We start from the raw sequence: 17,635 nt of genomic DNA, 5'->3' as shown, positions 1-17,635 counted from the left end.
AGCTTTGCAAGTGGTGCCTGGCTTGGGAGACATTAAAGCTTCAGCTCATTTTTCTCTTGTGCTTCTCGCTGTGATTTCTTGCGGGCCGGATTAAAACCCTCGGCAGGCCTGTTTTGGCCCACCGGCCTTCTGTTAAGAATATGACAGAGTGTGCAGTTTCCTCATGCGTGAGAAGATAAGGAGGACATTGTGGTTCAGCCTTTAAGAATATTTATTCTTAACAGCAAGCAAACAAGAACACGGCTCTATCCAATTAGCAAAACGAAACATGGTGCGTGCGTAATGACGTCACTCAATACAAAGTGTCTTACCGCAATTTCACGAGTAAGAGCGCTATAAAATTGACCAATCTTAACATGATCGACACCCATACTCTGGGATTAGCAAAGAAATATGTTCTTCAAATTGCAATTTATAAACCTGTAAAATACACATAACAGTTGGGTTTGTTATTTTTGTAAATCGCGACTTTAAAACCGGAAGTCAACACACACTGCCACTCTTGCTGTTTTGGGTCAACAATGCGTGCGCATCCTGTGGCGATCCAGTGATGAGGTCTTTAGAAAAAAAACTCATGTTTTAATATTTGTCAAATGTATGCTCCCTTGGCTTCTGAGTTGAGTCACGTGCTCATGTGTTTATGCGTCCGTCACCGCCGTGACCGCGCACGTCCGTCGCGGGAGCGTGCGCATACATTTAAAGCGCGGCAGACGCTCACTCCAGAAGGAACGCTCAAGTCTCACGTGCTCGATTGACGCGTCGCAGTTTTTCTCGAAGGTTGAGCCATTCCAGGTTATTCGCAAGATGGACAGGAGCGCGCAATCGTTAGGTCTTCTTGTTTTTGTGGTTTTGCTGCTACCACCGAGGTCGAACGTCTGCGCCTCGGAACCGTCACGTGACGTCACGGAAAAGCACGTGTGGAAACAGCGTCTGACCCTGCAGGGCACAGGTGGGCACGACGACGTAATGTTATATTTTTGGCTTTTTCTTTAGGCACAGCACCAAAAACTACATCAATTATTGACAAAAGAAAACAATCAATTGTTTTCACAAAAATAGCTCTACAATTCAATTATACAATGCATAAACATGTTCCCCAAAGGGAGTAAGGCTGAAGGCGAAGCTTTCTAGTGCTTCCCCCAGTCCATTTTTTTTCCTTGCAGGGAAGACATTAAAAATAATGGAAACTACTCCATACCTTACAAAGGAAAAGTAGAAAACAAAAAAAAAGCTATTTCGAACTACCAATGGTATTACTGGTGACTCCTAAACCATATAACACCTAAAGAAACCTGATATATTCTTCTTTTGTATATTTATCTAAGATGCGTATAGTATAGGCTATGGTTGTTATAAATTCATGGATATTTTTAAAGGGCCAGTGTGTAATATTTATGGTCTTCTAGTGGTAAAAAAAAACATTGATTTGAATAATGGACACAAATGCATGAACCATCATACCAATGTTCAATTCTATGACTATTCGAAGTCACTGCCATGAATGCTGTGCTTGTTCGGAACTGGTTTTATTCGCGTTAGACCAGACCTGGGCACTCTGGTCCTGGAGGGCCGTATGTTCTGCATGATTTTTGAGGTTTCTCTGATCCAATACAGGTGATTCCAATCACCAGTATCGTTAACGAGCACCTGCTAGCTTGCTAACGAGGTTATAATTTGTATCACCTGAGTTGAAGAAGAGCAAAATCTGGCAGGACGTATTGGCCCTCCAGGACCGGAGTGCCCAGGTCTGCGTTAGACAATACAGTGCCATCTTGTCATCAAATATTACACCATGTACATTCATCTAAATCATTCATCTTACCTCTTTAGGTGGCACAATGGTTTTCCAATGTTGTGTGAGAATATCAGGCCTTGAAGTTATGGATTCCCTTGAAGATGAGAAACAACTCTTAAATAATTGTTGGGAGTTGGTGCTTACTTGCTTTGTATACTATTAATAGTGAATCTTAAAAACCTATCTTCAAATTTTAACTTGTGGATTTTATACACTAAACGTTCTTTATACTCCGAATTATGCACAATCCTAATAGCTTTCTTCTGTAATCCAATAAGATATTCTATATAGCTCTTGTATGCATTTCCCAATTTCTCTACAAACACTTAAATAAGGCAAATTAACGTCCTGTACATTATGTGAAGGGTATTTTGGTCATATATGTCTTCATCTACTCATAGCTGCAATGTTCTTTGCTTTTTTTTTGATTGTGTACTATTTATGAGGTCTCTAGCTTATATCATGGCTAAAAATTACTTTTACGAATTGTCATCGCCTTTTCAACGTCTTTAGGTCTTCCTATTGTCTTCTCAATGGGTTTTTAACCTTTATTGTTCTCAGTGGTAGGTATTCATTATAAGCTTTTTTTGTACCTGAGGGGAAAAAAATTTAAAGTAATTTTTATGTTTTAAAAAAATAGATACGCAATATGAAAAAGCACAGTAAATTTCACGCTCAACTAGAGGGAGCCACCATAGGATACTTTTACAATGGGGACCTCTTTTGGAAACGAATGCCTGTCTAGTTTCTTAATCATGGAACCTCGACCCTGTTATCCAGCGGACATCCAAAACTGCTTGGCGAGTACTGGCGACGCTGGCTGCGGGACCTTCCAGTGTTTCAGCAACAACTCCTGCCAAATGGATGGTCTGCACGGCATCTGCATCACGCTACTGCAACACGCTGGACGATACCATGCGCAGGTACCACACACAAGAATTTTTCATTTATTACTTCCGTAACACTTACAAAATTGTAGCATGGTTCAATAACATGTTTTCTTTGGGTCTAGTACTGATTCTGGGTAGTCATTGATACTGATACCATTCCAGGGCAGTAGCTCAGGAGGTAGAGTTGTCTTGGGATCAAGGGATCCCAGTTCGAATCCCGGCGCGTCCGTGTTACATGTCGAAGTGTCTTTGGGTAAGACACTGAACCCCTAATACCCCCAATAAGCAGGTTAGCGCCTTACATGGCTGCAAGGCCGCTATTGGCAAATGTGGAGCACATTGTAAAGCGCTTTGGGAAGTCATTGACTTGAACAGCGCTATATAAATGCAAATCATTTCATTTCATTATCTGCACCGCTTATCCTCAGAAGGGTGCCAGGAGAGCTAGAGCCAATCTCCGCTGTCCTCGGGCAAGGGGCAGGGGACACCCTGAACTGGTTGCCAGCCAGTCACAGGGACAGACAACTCAATCGCTCATTCACACCTAGGGCCAATTTGGACCGGACAGTTAACCTGACATGCATGTTTTTGGAATGTGGGAGGAAACTGGAGTGCCCGGAGGAAACTCACGCAAACACGGGGAGAACATGCAAACTCACAGGAAGGATTTTAACCCATGACCTCAGAACTGTGCGGCGGACGCGCTAACCACTCGTCTTCCATGCCACTATACTGATACCACTGCAACAAAATATCTCCTTCCTTTAGCAAGCAAACATATTTTTTTTTCAGTTTGCTATTTTGTAGCCCAAAAACATTTACCATTTATTATGATACGCAAGACAAACAATCCTTTAGTGTGACAAGGGAAAATCAAAGACTTCCAGCTTGACAACTTTCGTTTTAAAATGATTTTGTGTTGAGGACCAAAAGGATCAGATGTCCCAACTTGTCCTTTTATGAGTCGGTTTCATCAATATTGCCATCAATGGGACAATTTTTCTCACCTGTTCTGTCAAGCCCTGAAAATGCTGCTGTCCTAAAGCCTGTGTCTTCTGTTGGTGTGTCTCAGGGCAAGTGGCAAGTGAAGGAGTCCCTGCGCTGCCTTTCATTGGGCCTTCGTCAGCGTTTGAGCTGCGTGAGTCGCCGCTGCGCCGCCATCAAGGAGTTGCTGTCAACGCTGCAAAGGGAATGTTTTGCCAGACACCAACTATGTCTCGCTCTGCGGGACCACGAGGACACCCTGGGGAGCCTGGTCCACTTCCACCTGCTCTTCCCGCCGGGGTGAGTCATCGATGAGATGCATTTTCAAAAACATGCAGTACCTTGCACTATATTAAAAACAATTTTTTCCAATCTTTTCATAATAGTTGTTGAAATATATATATTAAATGTGCAATATATTGCCCTAGATTTTTTTTGCTAACTTTAAAGGGTGTTAATCACATTTGCGTTTCAGAGAACCTATAGAACAGAGTACAACCGTCGTTATGGGCAGGGCATAAGGGCCTGGCCACCCCAACTAAGGGCTTGTTCTCATACAGTCCCCTCTTAACATCCATACTTTTGTTGCTCATCACTCTCCTCAGAGCGCCAAAATAAGATCTAAATAATAATTTATTTCCAGAAAAGTAGGTGGAAAATGACTAAAGTTTGTGAATTTTCAAAAATGTAAGCGTCCAAGGTCAAATCAAAGTTCTGCGACTCATGCCTGCTACAAGGTTAGCGCACACTAACTCAAACGACAAACAAGAATTGAAGTGACTCAGAATGAGTACTCCTGTACATTGAACAATGAGGGAGACCATGAATTACAGGAGTTGACAAAGCTTGGCATGTTGGCAGTAAAGACTGAATGATAATAAATCTGCATAGCAGACATGGGCAGTTCTGAAATACCATCATGTGAGAAGTAGGGTTTAAAAAGGCTCAGTAAACCACTTAAACAGCTCCATTGTTTTGGGGCACTGAGTTATTTAAGTAAATCAATTATAGATGCTTTCCTCTACCAGGCCTCACGCCGAACTCATCAACTTCCTATTGACGTGCGATGGCGACGTGGGTCCTTGGGTCAGGCGGCGGCTGCAGGTTCAGTGCCAGGAGCACTGGGGCGTGCTGTGCAGCAGCCTCGGCAACACCTGTAACCGCAACCACACCACCACAAACCCAAACGTCGGGACGACCGTATCCGGACAACTGACTGCTGAGGATATCACAACCGCGGAGCCGGACAGACATCAATAGAACATTTTGTCGTCGCAACAACTACCTCACGGGCTACTCCCAATGTTGAGCTGAAGGAAGTTGTGGCTCAACTTCATCCGCCCTCTCGTGAATTTTTTTTTTTTTAAACTTTTGAGTTAATTTGACTTATTGTCTAACCTTTTTTTTCCTATTTGGCTTTTAAGTTCATTTACATTTGTCTCGGAAAACTCTACTTCAAAGTTTTTCTTTGTGGTAATATGGTGCATACTGTTTTATAGTGCAGTTTTTTTTTTTACAAAATGTCTTTTTATGCACGTTTGTAAATTGGGTTTGACAGCTTTGTTCAGGGCGCAACCTGCTGGTGTGGAGAGTCAGTGAGCCCATATTTTATTAACGGAAAATGATTACTTTTATTATCTGTTGTAATACAGTATGCCAATGTGTGCATTTGAATGCGGCTTTTTAAAGATGTCAATAAATTTTTAAAAATGGTGCTGAATGTCTTTGATTGGTTTAGTGATCAAAAACCTTCCAGGACTTTGAATATCTGACTTAAATGATTTATATTATAACATACCTGCAACTTGTTTTTAATAATTGTTAATTGTGTCCCTGTACAAAATTTTTCTAAAGTTTGGAAAATTTTCAAAAAAACTGTTATATGGTATACAGATCTATGCTTATTCGGATTGTCGGTTGCTGGTAAACGATATCATAATACATTGCTAAAATTGTCGCAGTACACATTATCTTCAATCAAGCATTAATTTGGCACTAAATTTTATTCTATTCTACTATTTTTTTTTTTTTTTTTTTTTTTTTTTTTTAAATACTATGAGAAGATAGGTGCTGCATTGTGTTAAGGTTGATTTATCTCGGAGTATTGCAATCATTAAGGGGAATGTATTGGATATGTTTTAGTATTGATCTAAGAAATTTGGTAGAGGGATAGTAAAATTTAGCATCATAAGGGAAATATAGTATATTAATCTAAAATTACTTTTTATGCTTTATTGAAATAAACTCTTCTATACTTAAGATAATCCCACTGCGATGTTGCCTTCACATAAGAACCAAACTACTAACCAAATTACAAGACTTTAAACAGAGGGGAAAAACTCATACCAAATGTTTACGAATATATTAAAATCTGTTACAATTGCCTTTTAATGTAAGGTAAATATAAGATTTTTCTAACCATAAATTTGCACTTGTGAATGTAGAACTGAGCTATTGTTAGAATAAAATTGAAAAGATTTTTGTTTTTTGGGGCCGTCGTTTGTTGAAAAAGCGCCAGGTAGCCACTGGGAAGTGCTAAAGAGCCACATGGCCACATGCACCTCCAGAGCCATTTGTACATCCTGTGGAAACCCGGGAAGAAAAGACAGGTTATTCCTCTAAAACACTAAACCAAGAGACAGCGTTCCAGATTTGAACAAAAGGTTTGACTACTACAAAACGGTTTTGTGAAAATGAAGGATGAGGTCCAAAAATGAATGTTCTTCTCCGATCAGTAGTAGGCTTCCTGTGGTAGGTGACAGTGAAATCAAACAGTTAAAATCCAATCAGACCTTCCTTCACTCTCCAAAAGGTCAGGTTTCCATCCATCCATCCATCCATTATCTGTACCGCTTATCCTCAGTAGGGTCGCGGGGGTGCTGGAGCCCATCTCAGCTATCTTCGGGCAGTGGGCAGTTGCAGGGCACACAAGGACAGACAATTCCCTCGCTCATTCACACCTAGGGACTGGCTTATTAACCTGACATGCATGTTTTTGGAAGGTGGGAGGAAACGGGAGTGCCCGGAGGAAACCCACGCAAGCACGGCGAGAACATGCAAACTCCACACAGGAGGTTCGATCTCATGACCTCAGAACTGTGCCGCCGTTCTGCCCCGGGTTCCATCCAGTCCTGACATATTTACTCTAAACGGAATTCCTCTTCTTACTATCCTAAAAAATGATCCAGCTTCTGGCCACTTACCCCAGAGTTTCAGGACTGGTGTTCGCTCTTCCCCAGCTTAGTTATCTTCTCTTTCCTTCTTCAGGTTCAAGGGTGGTTGGCATCCATCTATTTGGTGCATTAATGCTCTCTCTCTCTTTTTGTCATTATTTTTTTCCGTCCCTTACTCACCTTTTTTTCTCTCATTTCTTTCTTTCTGCACGTCTCTCTCTTTTTCATTCTTTTTCTGTCTCTTTTGCACTTTCCTTTCTCATCTCTCTCTCTCTCGCTCTCTCTGTTCTCTCTTTCTCTATTTCTTTTCAATTTGTCTGGTCTTTTTCTTTCTTATTTTCTCTTTGAAATATTCTAGTCCGGTTCCCGTAATAGTTTTTTTTGACCATGTGGCCCCCAAGCTAAAATGAGTTTGACACCCCCTGAGTTAGTGCATAGGAGTATCCGATACCTGTGACGTCACAGTGACGTTTCTGTCTCAAGCGGTCAAGAAAAGCTCGTGCGTCGCGGCACGGCGTTTTGCGCGAGCTGGCCGTGTGCGTGAAATCGAAGAAAAGTGTTGCGGGTGGGCCTGGAGATGCTAAACATGTGGAAAGTTCGGGAATTGGTGGACAAAGCGTAAGTACCAAACCGCTAAACAAGCCAGGGATAAAGCCGGCTAGCAGCTCTGACGTCACGAACGCTCGTAGACTCAGCTGTTAGCCGCCGCTAGCTGGCTAACTGCCAATTGATTGTAGACTAGACAATGGTGGAAAAATAGCTTTCAAAGCACATTCCCCCAGTTATGAATTGGTTCATTTAGGTTTAAACTGCGAGTCACTGTTGTGAATGAGATCGGAGCTTGTCTGGCAGGTGGCTATCATCTGGTTTAGCTGGCTAGCATACCTTGGTTTGGTTGCGGCCGTTATCTGCTGCAGGAGCATCACGCCCTTATCTAGCCCGTCCGTGCACGTTACCTGCAAACATGCAGATCAGCAAGGATTGCAACGTCTCCATCATGCTAATCTTATGTTTCAAGTGCAAGCAAAACTTCTATTTGATGCTAGTGAAATCCATCACACAAAGAGCTCGTTGACCCATTAAAAGCACTGACTAAAGATGGGTATCTTATAGGTTGTTTTTGTCCAGTCTAGCTTTTAAATCAAAAGTGTTCACTACGGACTTTTAGTACGGTATTACTTTCTATCATTATAATGAAAACATGCCACACACTTGTGTAGTTATTTATGTGTAATTTCTGCATCTCTTCACTGTCTACGGATCCCTTAACTGTCTGGATCGCCAGGGCACCACTGAGAAAGCAACTCTGGACAGATTTCTCCACTGCTATCAGTTCATGGCCTGTTTTTGGGTTGTAGAAAAGTTGGAACCAGTTCATTCCTTATGTTGACAGACTAGTTCTTTTTTGGTCTTCCTCTCCACCTGAATTGGTCTGTGTGTGATTTAAGATCATTCAACAGTGTTCAGGCGTGTCACTTCCCATTTGTGAGCATTACATTACACTTTGTGAGTAGTAGAAACTCTATTAGTACTCAATGCCCAGTTTTTACTCATCCATCCATCCATTTTCTGCGCCGCTCCCTGCCATCTTCGGGCAATGGGCATGGGACACCCTGAACTGGTTGCCAGCCAGTCACTGGGCACACAGAGACAGACAACTCACTGGCTCATTCACACCTAAGGATAATTTAGACCGGCCAACTAACCTGACATGCATGTTTTCGGAATGTGGAAGGCGCACAGGGGTCAGAACATGCAAACTCCGCATGGGGAGTCTCTGGTAACTGGAATTGAACCCTGGACCCCCGCACCCTGGGGCTGCCCTAGTTTTTATTCATTTATTTTTAACTGGGTACACACACAGAAAGAATAAGAAGGATGCAACTTATTGGACAATAATGCATTCTTTTCAACACTTTCGAATTTGGGGGTGCTTAGGCACCTCCAAAAACGGACTTGTTACGCCCATGGACTGTGCCCTGGAGAATGATCTGAGCCAGTCTTGATGATCTTGTGATGTGACTATCCTACTACAGTTTTTGTCATGGGCTATGTAGGTGATGCCGAAAGATTTACTGTAACATCGCATCTCCATGGCCTGGATTTTTCTTTCCAGCTTTGCTGTGAGATTCCTTGTCTTGCAAGCATAGAAGAATATGGAAGTAACCAGCGCTTGCATACGTCTGACATTTAACTGCTTGTTCTTGTTCCACCAGATGGGTTTAAGTCTGGTAAGTGCGGCTGTTGATTGAGCTATCTTGGTCAATATTTCTGGTTCTGACCCCTCTTTTGATATGATTGCTCCCAGATACTTCTATTTGGTGACAAGTTCAAGCCATTGATAGTTGATAGTGAAGTTTTTGGTGATACCTTACGGATTGTTGATCATTACTTATTTGTTCTGAGCTGATTTTTATCCATACTGCATCTGTTCATGCATTCAACTGCAAGTGGTATGTATCTTTCTCACTGTATTTGTATTGATGTGTGTGTGCATCACCAGCACCAATGTGGTGATGAACTACTCTGATATAGAGTCCAAGGTGAGAGAGGCAACCAACGATGACCCATGGGGACCGTCCGGCCAGCTGATGGGAGAAATTGCCAAGTATATAGAACACCCACATTCACTCCCTTAAGATCCTTTGTCTAGCTGATTGTGTTTGTCTGCGTGAGCAGGTCCACCTTCATGTACGAGCAGTTCCCAGAAGTGATGAACATGCTGTGGACCAGGATGTTGAAAGACAACAAGAAGAACTGGAGGCGTGTTTACAAGGTAGTCGTGGAACAAGGTTTCTGACTATCCACACACAAAAGCTGAAAATCATTCAGAATTTCCAATGTCCTTGTTCTGTCACATTGGTGTGATATGCGCGCAGGCGATGCTGCTGTTGGCCTACCTGATCAGGAACGGATCGGAGCGAGTGGTGACCAGCGCACGAGAGCACATCTACGACCTGAGATCGCTAGAAAACTACCACTTTATAGGTCAGTGGAGGTCCTGCTCCTCTCAAGTCTGGTACAGCTGCTCTCTTCGGTCTTTTTTAAAAAGTTTATCTCGGGCAGATGAGAACGGCAAAGACCAAGGCATCAACGTGCGCCAGAAAGTGAAGGAGATTGTGGAGTTCGTCCAGGATGACGAGCGACTGCGGGATGAGCGGAAGAAAGCTAAAAAGAACAAGGACAAATACATCGGGGTCTCCTCGGAGAGCATGGGAGGAGGAGGTGTGAAGAATTGTAAGTAATTGCCAGCATTACAGGGTTCCTCTCATTGGCTTCATACTTCTCTGAGGATTACCTGACTGAATGTAGCACTTTGTCCGCATCCAGCTTGCGAACTGGAGCGGAGTAAATTGGAGGAGGACTGGGACAAGAGCCGAGCAGCGTTCCCCTTCAGCGAGAAGCTGGGTGAGATAGGCGAGAAGATCGGCAGCACGATCGACGACACCATCAGCAAGTTCCGCAAAAAAGAGCGAGACGACTCCCCGGACAGGAGCAGGTAGCTTGCTGGACATGTTGTCACTATAATTTTCCTGCACTTGACTTCACACTCATCTTCTTTTTGTCAGCGACAATGAGGAGGACAAGACGTCCAGAAACGGTCATCCGGAAGCTCGCGAGTTCAAAGACGAGGATGAAACGGTCACCACCAAGAGTCTCGCTATAATTCAACCAACGGATACTAACACCACTCCCACCACCACCTCAACGCGGAAACGCAGCGGCGTCCCCGCCAACAAATCATTGGACCTTGGTGCTGCTGCCCACTACACTGGAGACAAAAATTCTGATGATGACAAGGTACACCACTCACCTGGAATTCAACGTCGTAGTATGCTTGATTTGATTATTGGAGAAAATACAGCAAGCATTCGGTAAACTTAGTTGGTAACGAGGAATTTGTCGCAAATGTTGTCTACCGCTGTCTTATATATGACTTATTTGGAATGTCAGTTTATCTAGGAAAATATAAAATAAAAACTACAATTTCAACCTTCAATTTAAAAAAAAATACTCTCCTGTATTGATGTTCATATATGTTTGCTTATTATTTAAATCAATATTGTTTCAATATATTTTTTAACCTAAGAGGCTCTAAATTTTGCACACCCTCCCTTTAGGTTTACTAGATTTTTAACTTGTTTTTTTCCAGCAAAATAAGAAAAAATATCCTTAAAATGAGCAATGATGTGACAGAGCTCACACACGCACGCACACGAAATATATAATTGTGTAATTCTATAGATAATGTCCCTGGTTATTTTCTATTTTTTATATCAAAAATATATCAAAGATTTTTCCTCATTTTAAATATGTTTTTATCACTGTACGAAAAAAAGCAAAATAGGCAAAAATAATTTTAAATCAAACAGCAATAAAGTTTTACCTGGAAAATTTTATTTTAACAATACTTTTGGTATTATGGTAGTTTTTCAGTACACAATTAACACAGAACACGATACAAATTGCAAAGCGGCATTACAGTACTACCTCTTATATGGAGGCACATATATTCAATGATGGTACGTTCCATGCAAATACGTATAAATGCAGTTTTTTAGCGGTCTCGAGTTCTCGGCCCTCGAGTGGTATTGTCTGCAAAACAGCACTAAGCACTACTAAACAAAAGAAAAAAACAAAATATTTGCACACTAAAAAAACAGCTGAACAATACTAGGATATTAAACGTGTGCTCTAAGGGCGTAGGCTGAAGCCGAAACTTTTAAGTACCCACCCCCTGTTGCAGAAATATTCAAAATCAAAACAATTACACGGAAGGAAAATAAGAAAACAAGGAAATGGCATTTCAAACTTAATAGTATTGCAATAAACTCTTATTACATATAATACCCAAGAAACATCTTAAGTAAAAATGTTTTGAAAGTAGGGTATTAGCAGTGTCTGAAATAACGTCTGCCCGGATGCCCGGGGCGTGCATCTTTTACGTCGGGCGTACAACTTACAAAACATCTCCGCCCGGGTGGCCGACAACTTTTTCAAGGGGAAAAAAAAAAGCAAAGAAAAAAAGGGAAAGATTTTTTTTTCAAATCAATCGTTTGCTTGATTCCGATTTCGAAATCTTCGTCCGGTTTGGAAATTTCTGAATTTCGGTTCATTTAGCAATTTGTATACTTGGCAGTCAATCAGAAGCCTGCATCGAATAACTTCGTGCTTCCGGACTTTCCCGAGCATTATAAGGTCTTGCATTTGCATATCCTTTTTCAAAGAAGACGCACAACGAACACAAAAAAAAAAGATAAGTGGTTAGGAATCAAGCCAAAACCTCAACCCCAGAAGAAAGATTCAAAAGAAGCTAACAAAACTTCTGACGCTACAAAACGTAAACGTACATTAAAAGCATCGTGGAAAGCGAGGTTCACGTGCCTTGTAGCAGACGATGCAACGCAAACATTGCATGAATGAAGATGAGTAAATACAGGTACACACTGAATGCAGATGGAAAACAGCGATGTCATATACATGCAATGAATGTTATAAGTAGATTATAATAAACTTAATTTTAAAGTGTTGTTCTGTTATATATTCTGATTATCAATCCTTAATACTTGGCATCAATGGGGTTTTTTGCGATTTGTTCTCTTATTGTGTTTCAAGTTGTGAAAAAGGGGGCAGGCAAGTGCCCTGGTGTCCGCTAACTTTTTCGCATGAGTTTCAGACACTGGTATTTAGCCAACGTTTTTTCATGTTGAGATTTTTGTACATGTCAGTATTTAAACATGTCAGTGCAAGCTATCACTGTGATATTCACTTACAGTTCTTTACAGCACAGGATCAGGGTAACCAGTCAGGATGGCAAGGGTCTCACTGCCTAAGATCTGTTAGATATTTTTTAATTCCCAATTAGATTGCTCTGGCAGCTCAGAAGCTATCAAAGACTCCATCAAAGACACATAACGGCTGTGTTTACCTTTGCCCTCTCCCCACTTTCTCCTAGGCATCCAGCAGGCGGCCATCCGGCGGGGGATTGGCCGACCTCATAGCCATTGACTCGTCAACCAATCAGAACTCTGCTGCAGGTAAGCTTTGCGTGAGTTTTATTGTGTTGTTATGCAAATTTGTCTCATTGCGTTTCATCAGGGAGCATCTCAAACGACCTCATCTGCGGTTTTGCCGATTTCACGTCGCCGGCAGCGTCTGCCAGCCTACCCAGCGCCACTGGTAAACAAAATAAAAATCCCATTATTTTTATTTTTTTTGTTTGTAAATCACAGCTTCTACAGCAGGGGGTCAGCAAACTACGGGTCATTATTTCCCTTTTCTTCTTTCTCTTATTCTCTTTTTCTCTCTGTGTCTTTTGTTCTCGCTCTCTTTCTCTCATCTTTCTATCCCTCTTTTTATTTTTATTTTTCTCACTATTACTTTATTTACCTCTATTTTTTTCCCTTTTCTCTCCTATCTTTCTGTCATTCTTTCCTTGTATCTTTCTGCCTCTTTTTTCTCTTTCTAACTCTTTCTATCTCTCCCTTTATTTCTCTCTCCCTGTCTCTTGTATCTCTATTTCTTTAACACTTCCTCTCCTTCAATTTCTCTTATTCTCTTTTCTTTTCTGTTGCTCCTTCTTTCTCTTTCTCTAGTTCTTATTTTCTTTCTCTGTCTCTCTCTTCTGTTCCTTTCTTTCTCTCAAATGTTTTTCTATATTTTTTAAATTTCTGTCTATTTTCTCTTTCTCTTACTCCAATTCTTTGTTTCTCTCGCTCTCTATTTTTTCTTTTTCTCTATACTGTACTTTTCTGGCCCCTGCTATAAAGCTTTTACTACCATGAGGCACCTGAGCTCAAATGACTTTGACACCCCTGTTTTTGGTTTTTAGAACCACATGTAACACATGAAAGGGACTCAGTCATGGAAATTGATAACAAGCGTTGATATAAAAATAATGTTAGGTGATAAGGCTAGCATGCGGTGTGTTCTATGATCAGCTGCAGCGTCGACCAACGGGAGCGCAGAATTTGGAAACTGGAGCGCTTTCGCCGATCTCCCTGCGTCCTCGAGCTCCGTTTCCTCTCAGCCAATCGGTGACTTGTTTGTCACCTCCGTGGCTTCCAACCCCGCTTCCAAACCGGCTTCCGTCTTGCCCTCTGCCGAGCTGTTCGACCTGATGGGCGGATCTAGCCAGCCGATGGCGCTTAGCGGCTCACAGAGTTTGACTTTCCCTTCCGTCGTCATGCCGACCGTCTCCAACATGGCGCCGTCTCGCTCCCAGCAGGTTTGGACACGACTTTGGTGTTCTCTCGTCACGTGTTGCTTTCTGTTCCTGATGTATGTTGACGGGTTTCCTTGTGATCTCAGAGTCTGGGTTGTTTCACATCTTGGGCGCCCGCTGGACTTCATCAGAAGGTCGGGGCGGGAGGTCAGGGGCCTTTGAGCTCCACCTGGTCTGATCCATCGGTCAATATCAGTCTGGACTTCTTGTCGGCCGGCTTGCATCCTGCCAAGTCACCGGTCACCCACAACAACTTAATGCAGCAGCAAGGTAGTGTGACACAGCAGTTCTCAAATGGATTGGGCATATCTTGCCCTATTAAGTAGCTTCCCTTACAAGATAAGTTTGTTCCTGTATTTAGTCAAGTCAAGTTCGCCATCTCGAATGAATTTCCTTCACAAGAAATAACTGAAAACAAAATAATCTGTTCCCGGCCTCCATAAATGGCTATGAGAAACATACTCCTGATCATTAAAGACAAATTCAAATGTCAATTAAACATCAAAATACTTTTTTTTTAAAATGAAATGAAATGATCTGCATTTACATAGCGCTTTTCAAGTCAATGAAGACTTCCGAAAGCGCTTTAAAATGTGCTTCACATTTTCCAATAGCAGCCGTGCAGCCATGTAAGGCGCTAACCTGCTTATTGGGGGCATTAGGGGTTCAGTGTCTTACCCAAGGACACTTCAACATGGAACACGGAGGAGCCGGGATTCGAACTGCGATCTCTTGATCCCAAGACGAGCGCTCTACATAACTGTTATTAAGATGATTTAAACTAAATGCGAGTTTACTACAAGCACTTACCATGGAGGATTTCAGCAGTTGCTAACTGGAGGTGTGTAGACGAGTGGCGGAGGGAGGTTTTGGAGGAGCGAAGGGAGCACAAGAGAGCATGATAAAAAGACACAAGACAAGTCTACAGGGTCTATCTGTATGGCGGGAAATTCCCGTAATAACTTACGAGCTGATGCTGGCAGTAAGAGGTAGCGTTTGCAAATTATCCTAACTTGAATGAAGTTCTGGCAAGATTTTTGCATGAAAGACAACTCTCTAATTTCTGTAACTGTATACAGACGCTGCCCTACTTACGAACGAGATAGGTTCCGGAAGATCATTTGTAAGTTGAATTTGTTTGTAAGTTGCTTCAGTGCTATATTTTGTATGTTTAAGGTTTATAGAAGTATGTTCAAGGCTTGTGTAAGTAACCTGAATTGTTTTGTACTAAAAAATGAACATTTCATAAAATAATATGCTCTATAAGGTTAAGTTTAACTTACTTTTGGGAGATGGTCTTCAAGAGGTCCTCCTCTGTGGTAGAGAGTGGACGAAAAAAAGCGATCCAACCATTTTGTCAACCGCATCAAGCTTTCTTATTCCACTTTCATTTCAAAAGAAACTTCCCCCCCTTTTTTCTTTACACTTTACAAAAACCATATTGAATGGATGCACAAGGTATTAAACAAACAATAAAAAGTTTTTAGCACGCTGGAGATTCAGTACAGTATGTTTACAACCCGAACTAGGAAGAGGAAGCGGATTTCTTCTTTGGGGTGGATGCGGCGAGCGCCACCACACACCAGTAGCGGCTGAAATAAGCACTACGGTAATGTCCTGTACTCGGCAATGTACAGCAATGTCCTGAAAAAAATGTTCGTATTACTGTTATTCATAAGTTGAATGGTCGTAAGTCGGAGAGCGTCTGTACTAGTTTTGCGATGGCTGTTGGAGAGTTAAATGTGTCATTTAAGTAAAAAACTGTTGTGGTTGACATCAAAGTAACTTCTGTCCCCCTATGTTCGTTTTGCAGGCGTTCCTCCCGTCCACCTGCTGTCCAACAATTTCGGAGGCCTGGACCTTAACCTCGGCTGCACCCCGCCCAGTGGACCTCTAACCAATCCCAGCGGGACCTCGGGACCCACACCGCCATCATTTACAATGGGCATTGCTGCTCCTGTAAGAATGGGGCTCGGTGGTGTTAGGAATCCTACAAAGCAAGATGCCTTTTCTAACTTGGGCAACTTTGGACATTAAAGAAGGGTTATGTGTGTGTTTTGTGTGTGTGTGTGTGTGTGGGGGTGTTTGAGTGAGGTGAGCTTCGGACACCAGGCCGGATGGGTAGCTTGCTCTTTGGCATACTGTCCTTTTGTGTGCACCTGACCCAGGTTTGCTGTTTTGGCCCTGAGGGTAACGTGTAAAAATGAAGCTGAATTGCAGTTTATACTTTACTGATCAGCTTTATTTGACCTTTTGAATTTCAAAGTGCTGAATGTCTCGGTACCGTTTTGTAAAATCTCCTGGAGCTGAATGGTAAAATTGTGGAGAATTTTCTGTAGCTCTTCCTGTTGATTTGTACTCTAAATTTGGACTTTTTGCAGCATTTTTGTAACGAAGCAGGGTTTGTCAATGTGCACAAATGGTGATCACTCCTGCTGCGTGTCTTGTCATGGTAATGCAAAAAGTACGGGAACTTAACAGCTACTTGTGCATTGGGAAGTTCAAAGGTCAAATGGAGGGGAAAGTATTATTGCTTCAGTGCATCTCAGACTTTCAACACCATCAAAACGTTTTTTCAATGTCCAAAGTCAAGAGTAAAATTACAACTTAAATTTAAAAGTATGATTCGAAAAAGTTTGTTTTCCTTTTATACGGAAGTCATCACAAAAAAGTTTAATCTGCGTTATAATATTGCATTCTGGTATTCTCTTTGTAAAGTATGACCAGAGGAGGAGGTGTTCTTTATTTCAGCAGGCAGCCATTTTGACACTCACTGTTGTGTAACATCAGGTTTGATCAGGCTTTAGTTGTAGACAAATTACAACTCAGTTTTAACAAAACAGGAACTGTGATTGGTTATTACCTGGGCTTTGGCCAAATGTGTCAAATTGTGTCGTTTGCAGTCGACTACAAATAGAATATAACGTCGATTTCGCTTTTTAACTCATATTTTCATAACAAAAGTACTACCGACCCCTAACATACTATTGTTAGAAAATCATTTGGTGGACTTTTACTCAAAAATCAATTTTAACGTTGAAAAACACAATTCTACTCAAAGCTGCCTGGTTGTTCAATTTTGCTCATTCCACCCTAAAGCCATGATCGCAAATTTCTTTTAAGTCTTTTGCACATTCATGATGGCCAAAATCAAGTATGCGTGCATTTGTGATTTTATGTGTATGATGGGCTGGCACACAGTTAAGCAGAGCCTTTTGTGTGCTCCAAACGACCAAATCTTTATTTTGTTACTCTTGGAAAGACAACTCCATAGATCTTAGTTTATCATTTGCGTTACTTGTCTATATACAGAGTGCGATGTTGATTTGTTTTCCTTGTATACATATGCCTGTTTCTTGGACATGAGGACTTTTTTGACATTCAAATAAATTATATGATCCTCATTGAGTCACAATTATTATTTTGAGTTGGAATGTTAGCAAAGTATTGATGCATGAAATAACGTACTTAAATTGTAAGCGTTTTTAATTGCATTCTCCTTTTTTCATTCAACAATCAAGAACGTTTACCAGAGTATTTAAACAAAGGAAACTTGACCAATGAACGT

At 41.6% G+C, this 17,635-nt stretch overlaps 2 protein-coding genes across 2 annotated transcripts; both read left to right on the top strand.

Moving 5' to 3' along the window:
- The first annotated feature begins 578 nt into the window (after positions 1 to 578).
- LOC148349040 (stanniocalcin-2-like) lies at positions 579 to 5,383 on the top strand. The gene is made up of 4 exons (XM_088321391.1): positions 579 to 949; positions 2,576 to 2,718; positions 3,758 to 3,969; positions 4,698 to 5,383. The coding sequence occupies exons 1-4, from the start codon at positions 805 to 807 to the stop codon at positions 4,927 to 4,929; spliced, it is 732 nt and encodes a 243-aa protein (XP_088177517.1). The 5' UTR covers positions 579 to 804; the 3' UTR covers positions 4,930 to 5,383.
- Positions 5,384 to 7,280: 1,897 nt separating this feature from the next.
- On the top strand, positions 7,281 to 17,471 carry LOC148349039 (clathrin interactor 1-like). Its single transcript, XM_088321445.1, has 12 exons — positions 7,281 to 7,460; positions 9,346 to 9,450; positions 9,522 to 9,618; positions 9,722 to 9,830; positions 9,909 to 10,079; positions 10,173 to 10,341; positions 10,412 to 10,643; positions 12,799 to 12,880; positions 12,942 to 13,022; positions 13,784 to 14,070; positions 14,154 to 14,337; positions 15,881 to 17,471. Exons 1-12 carry the CDS (start codon positions 7,420 to 7,422, stop codon positions 16,102 to 16,104), a joined length of 1,782 nt encoding a protein of 593 aa, XP_088177571.1. The 5' UTR covers positions 7,281 to 7,419; the 3' UTR covers positions 16,105 to 17,471.
- The last annotated feature ends 164 nt before the right edge of the window (positions 17,472 to 17,635 follow it).

The sequence above is a fragment of the Urocampus carinirostris genome, chromosome 17 (assembly GCF_059441175.1).
Source record: "Urocampus carinirostris isolate Australia breed hairy pipefish chromosome 17, RoL_Ucar_1.0, whole genome shotgun sequence".
NCBI lineage: Eukaryota > Metazoa > Chordata > Actinopteri > Syngnathiformes > Syngnathidae > Urocampus > Urocampus carinirostris.
Note: the sequence above shows the minus strand (reverse complement) of the source record. Positions and strands in the feature narration are given on the sequence as shown.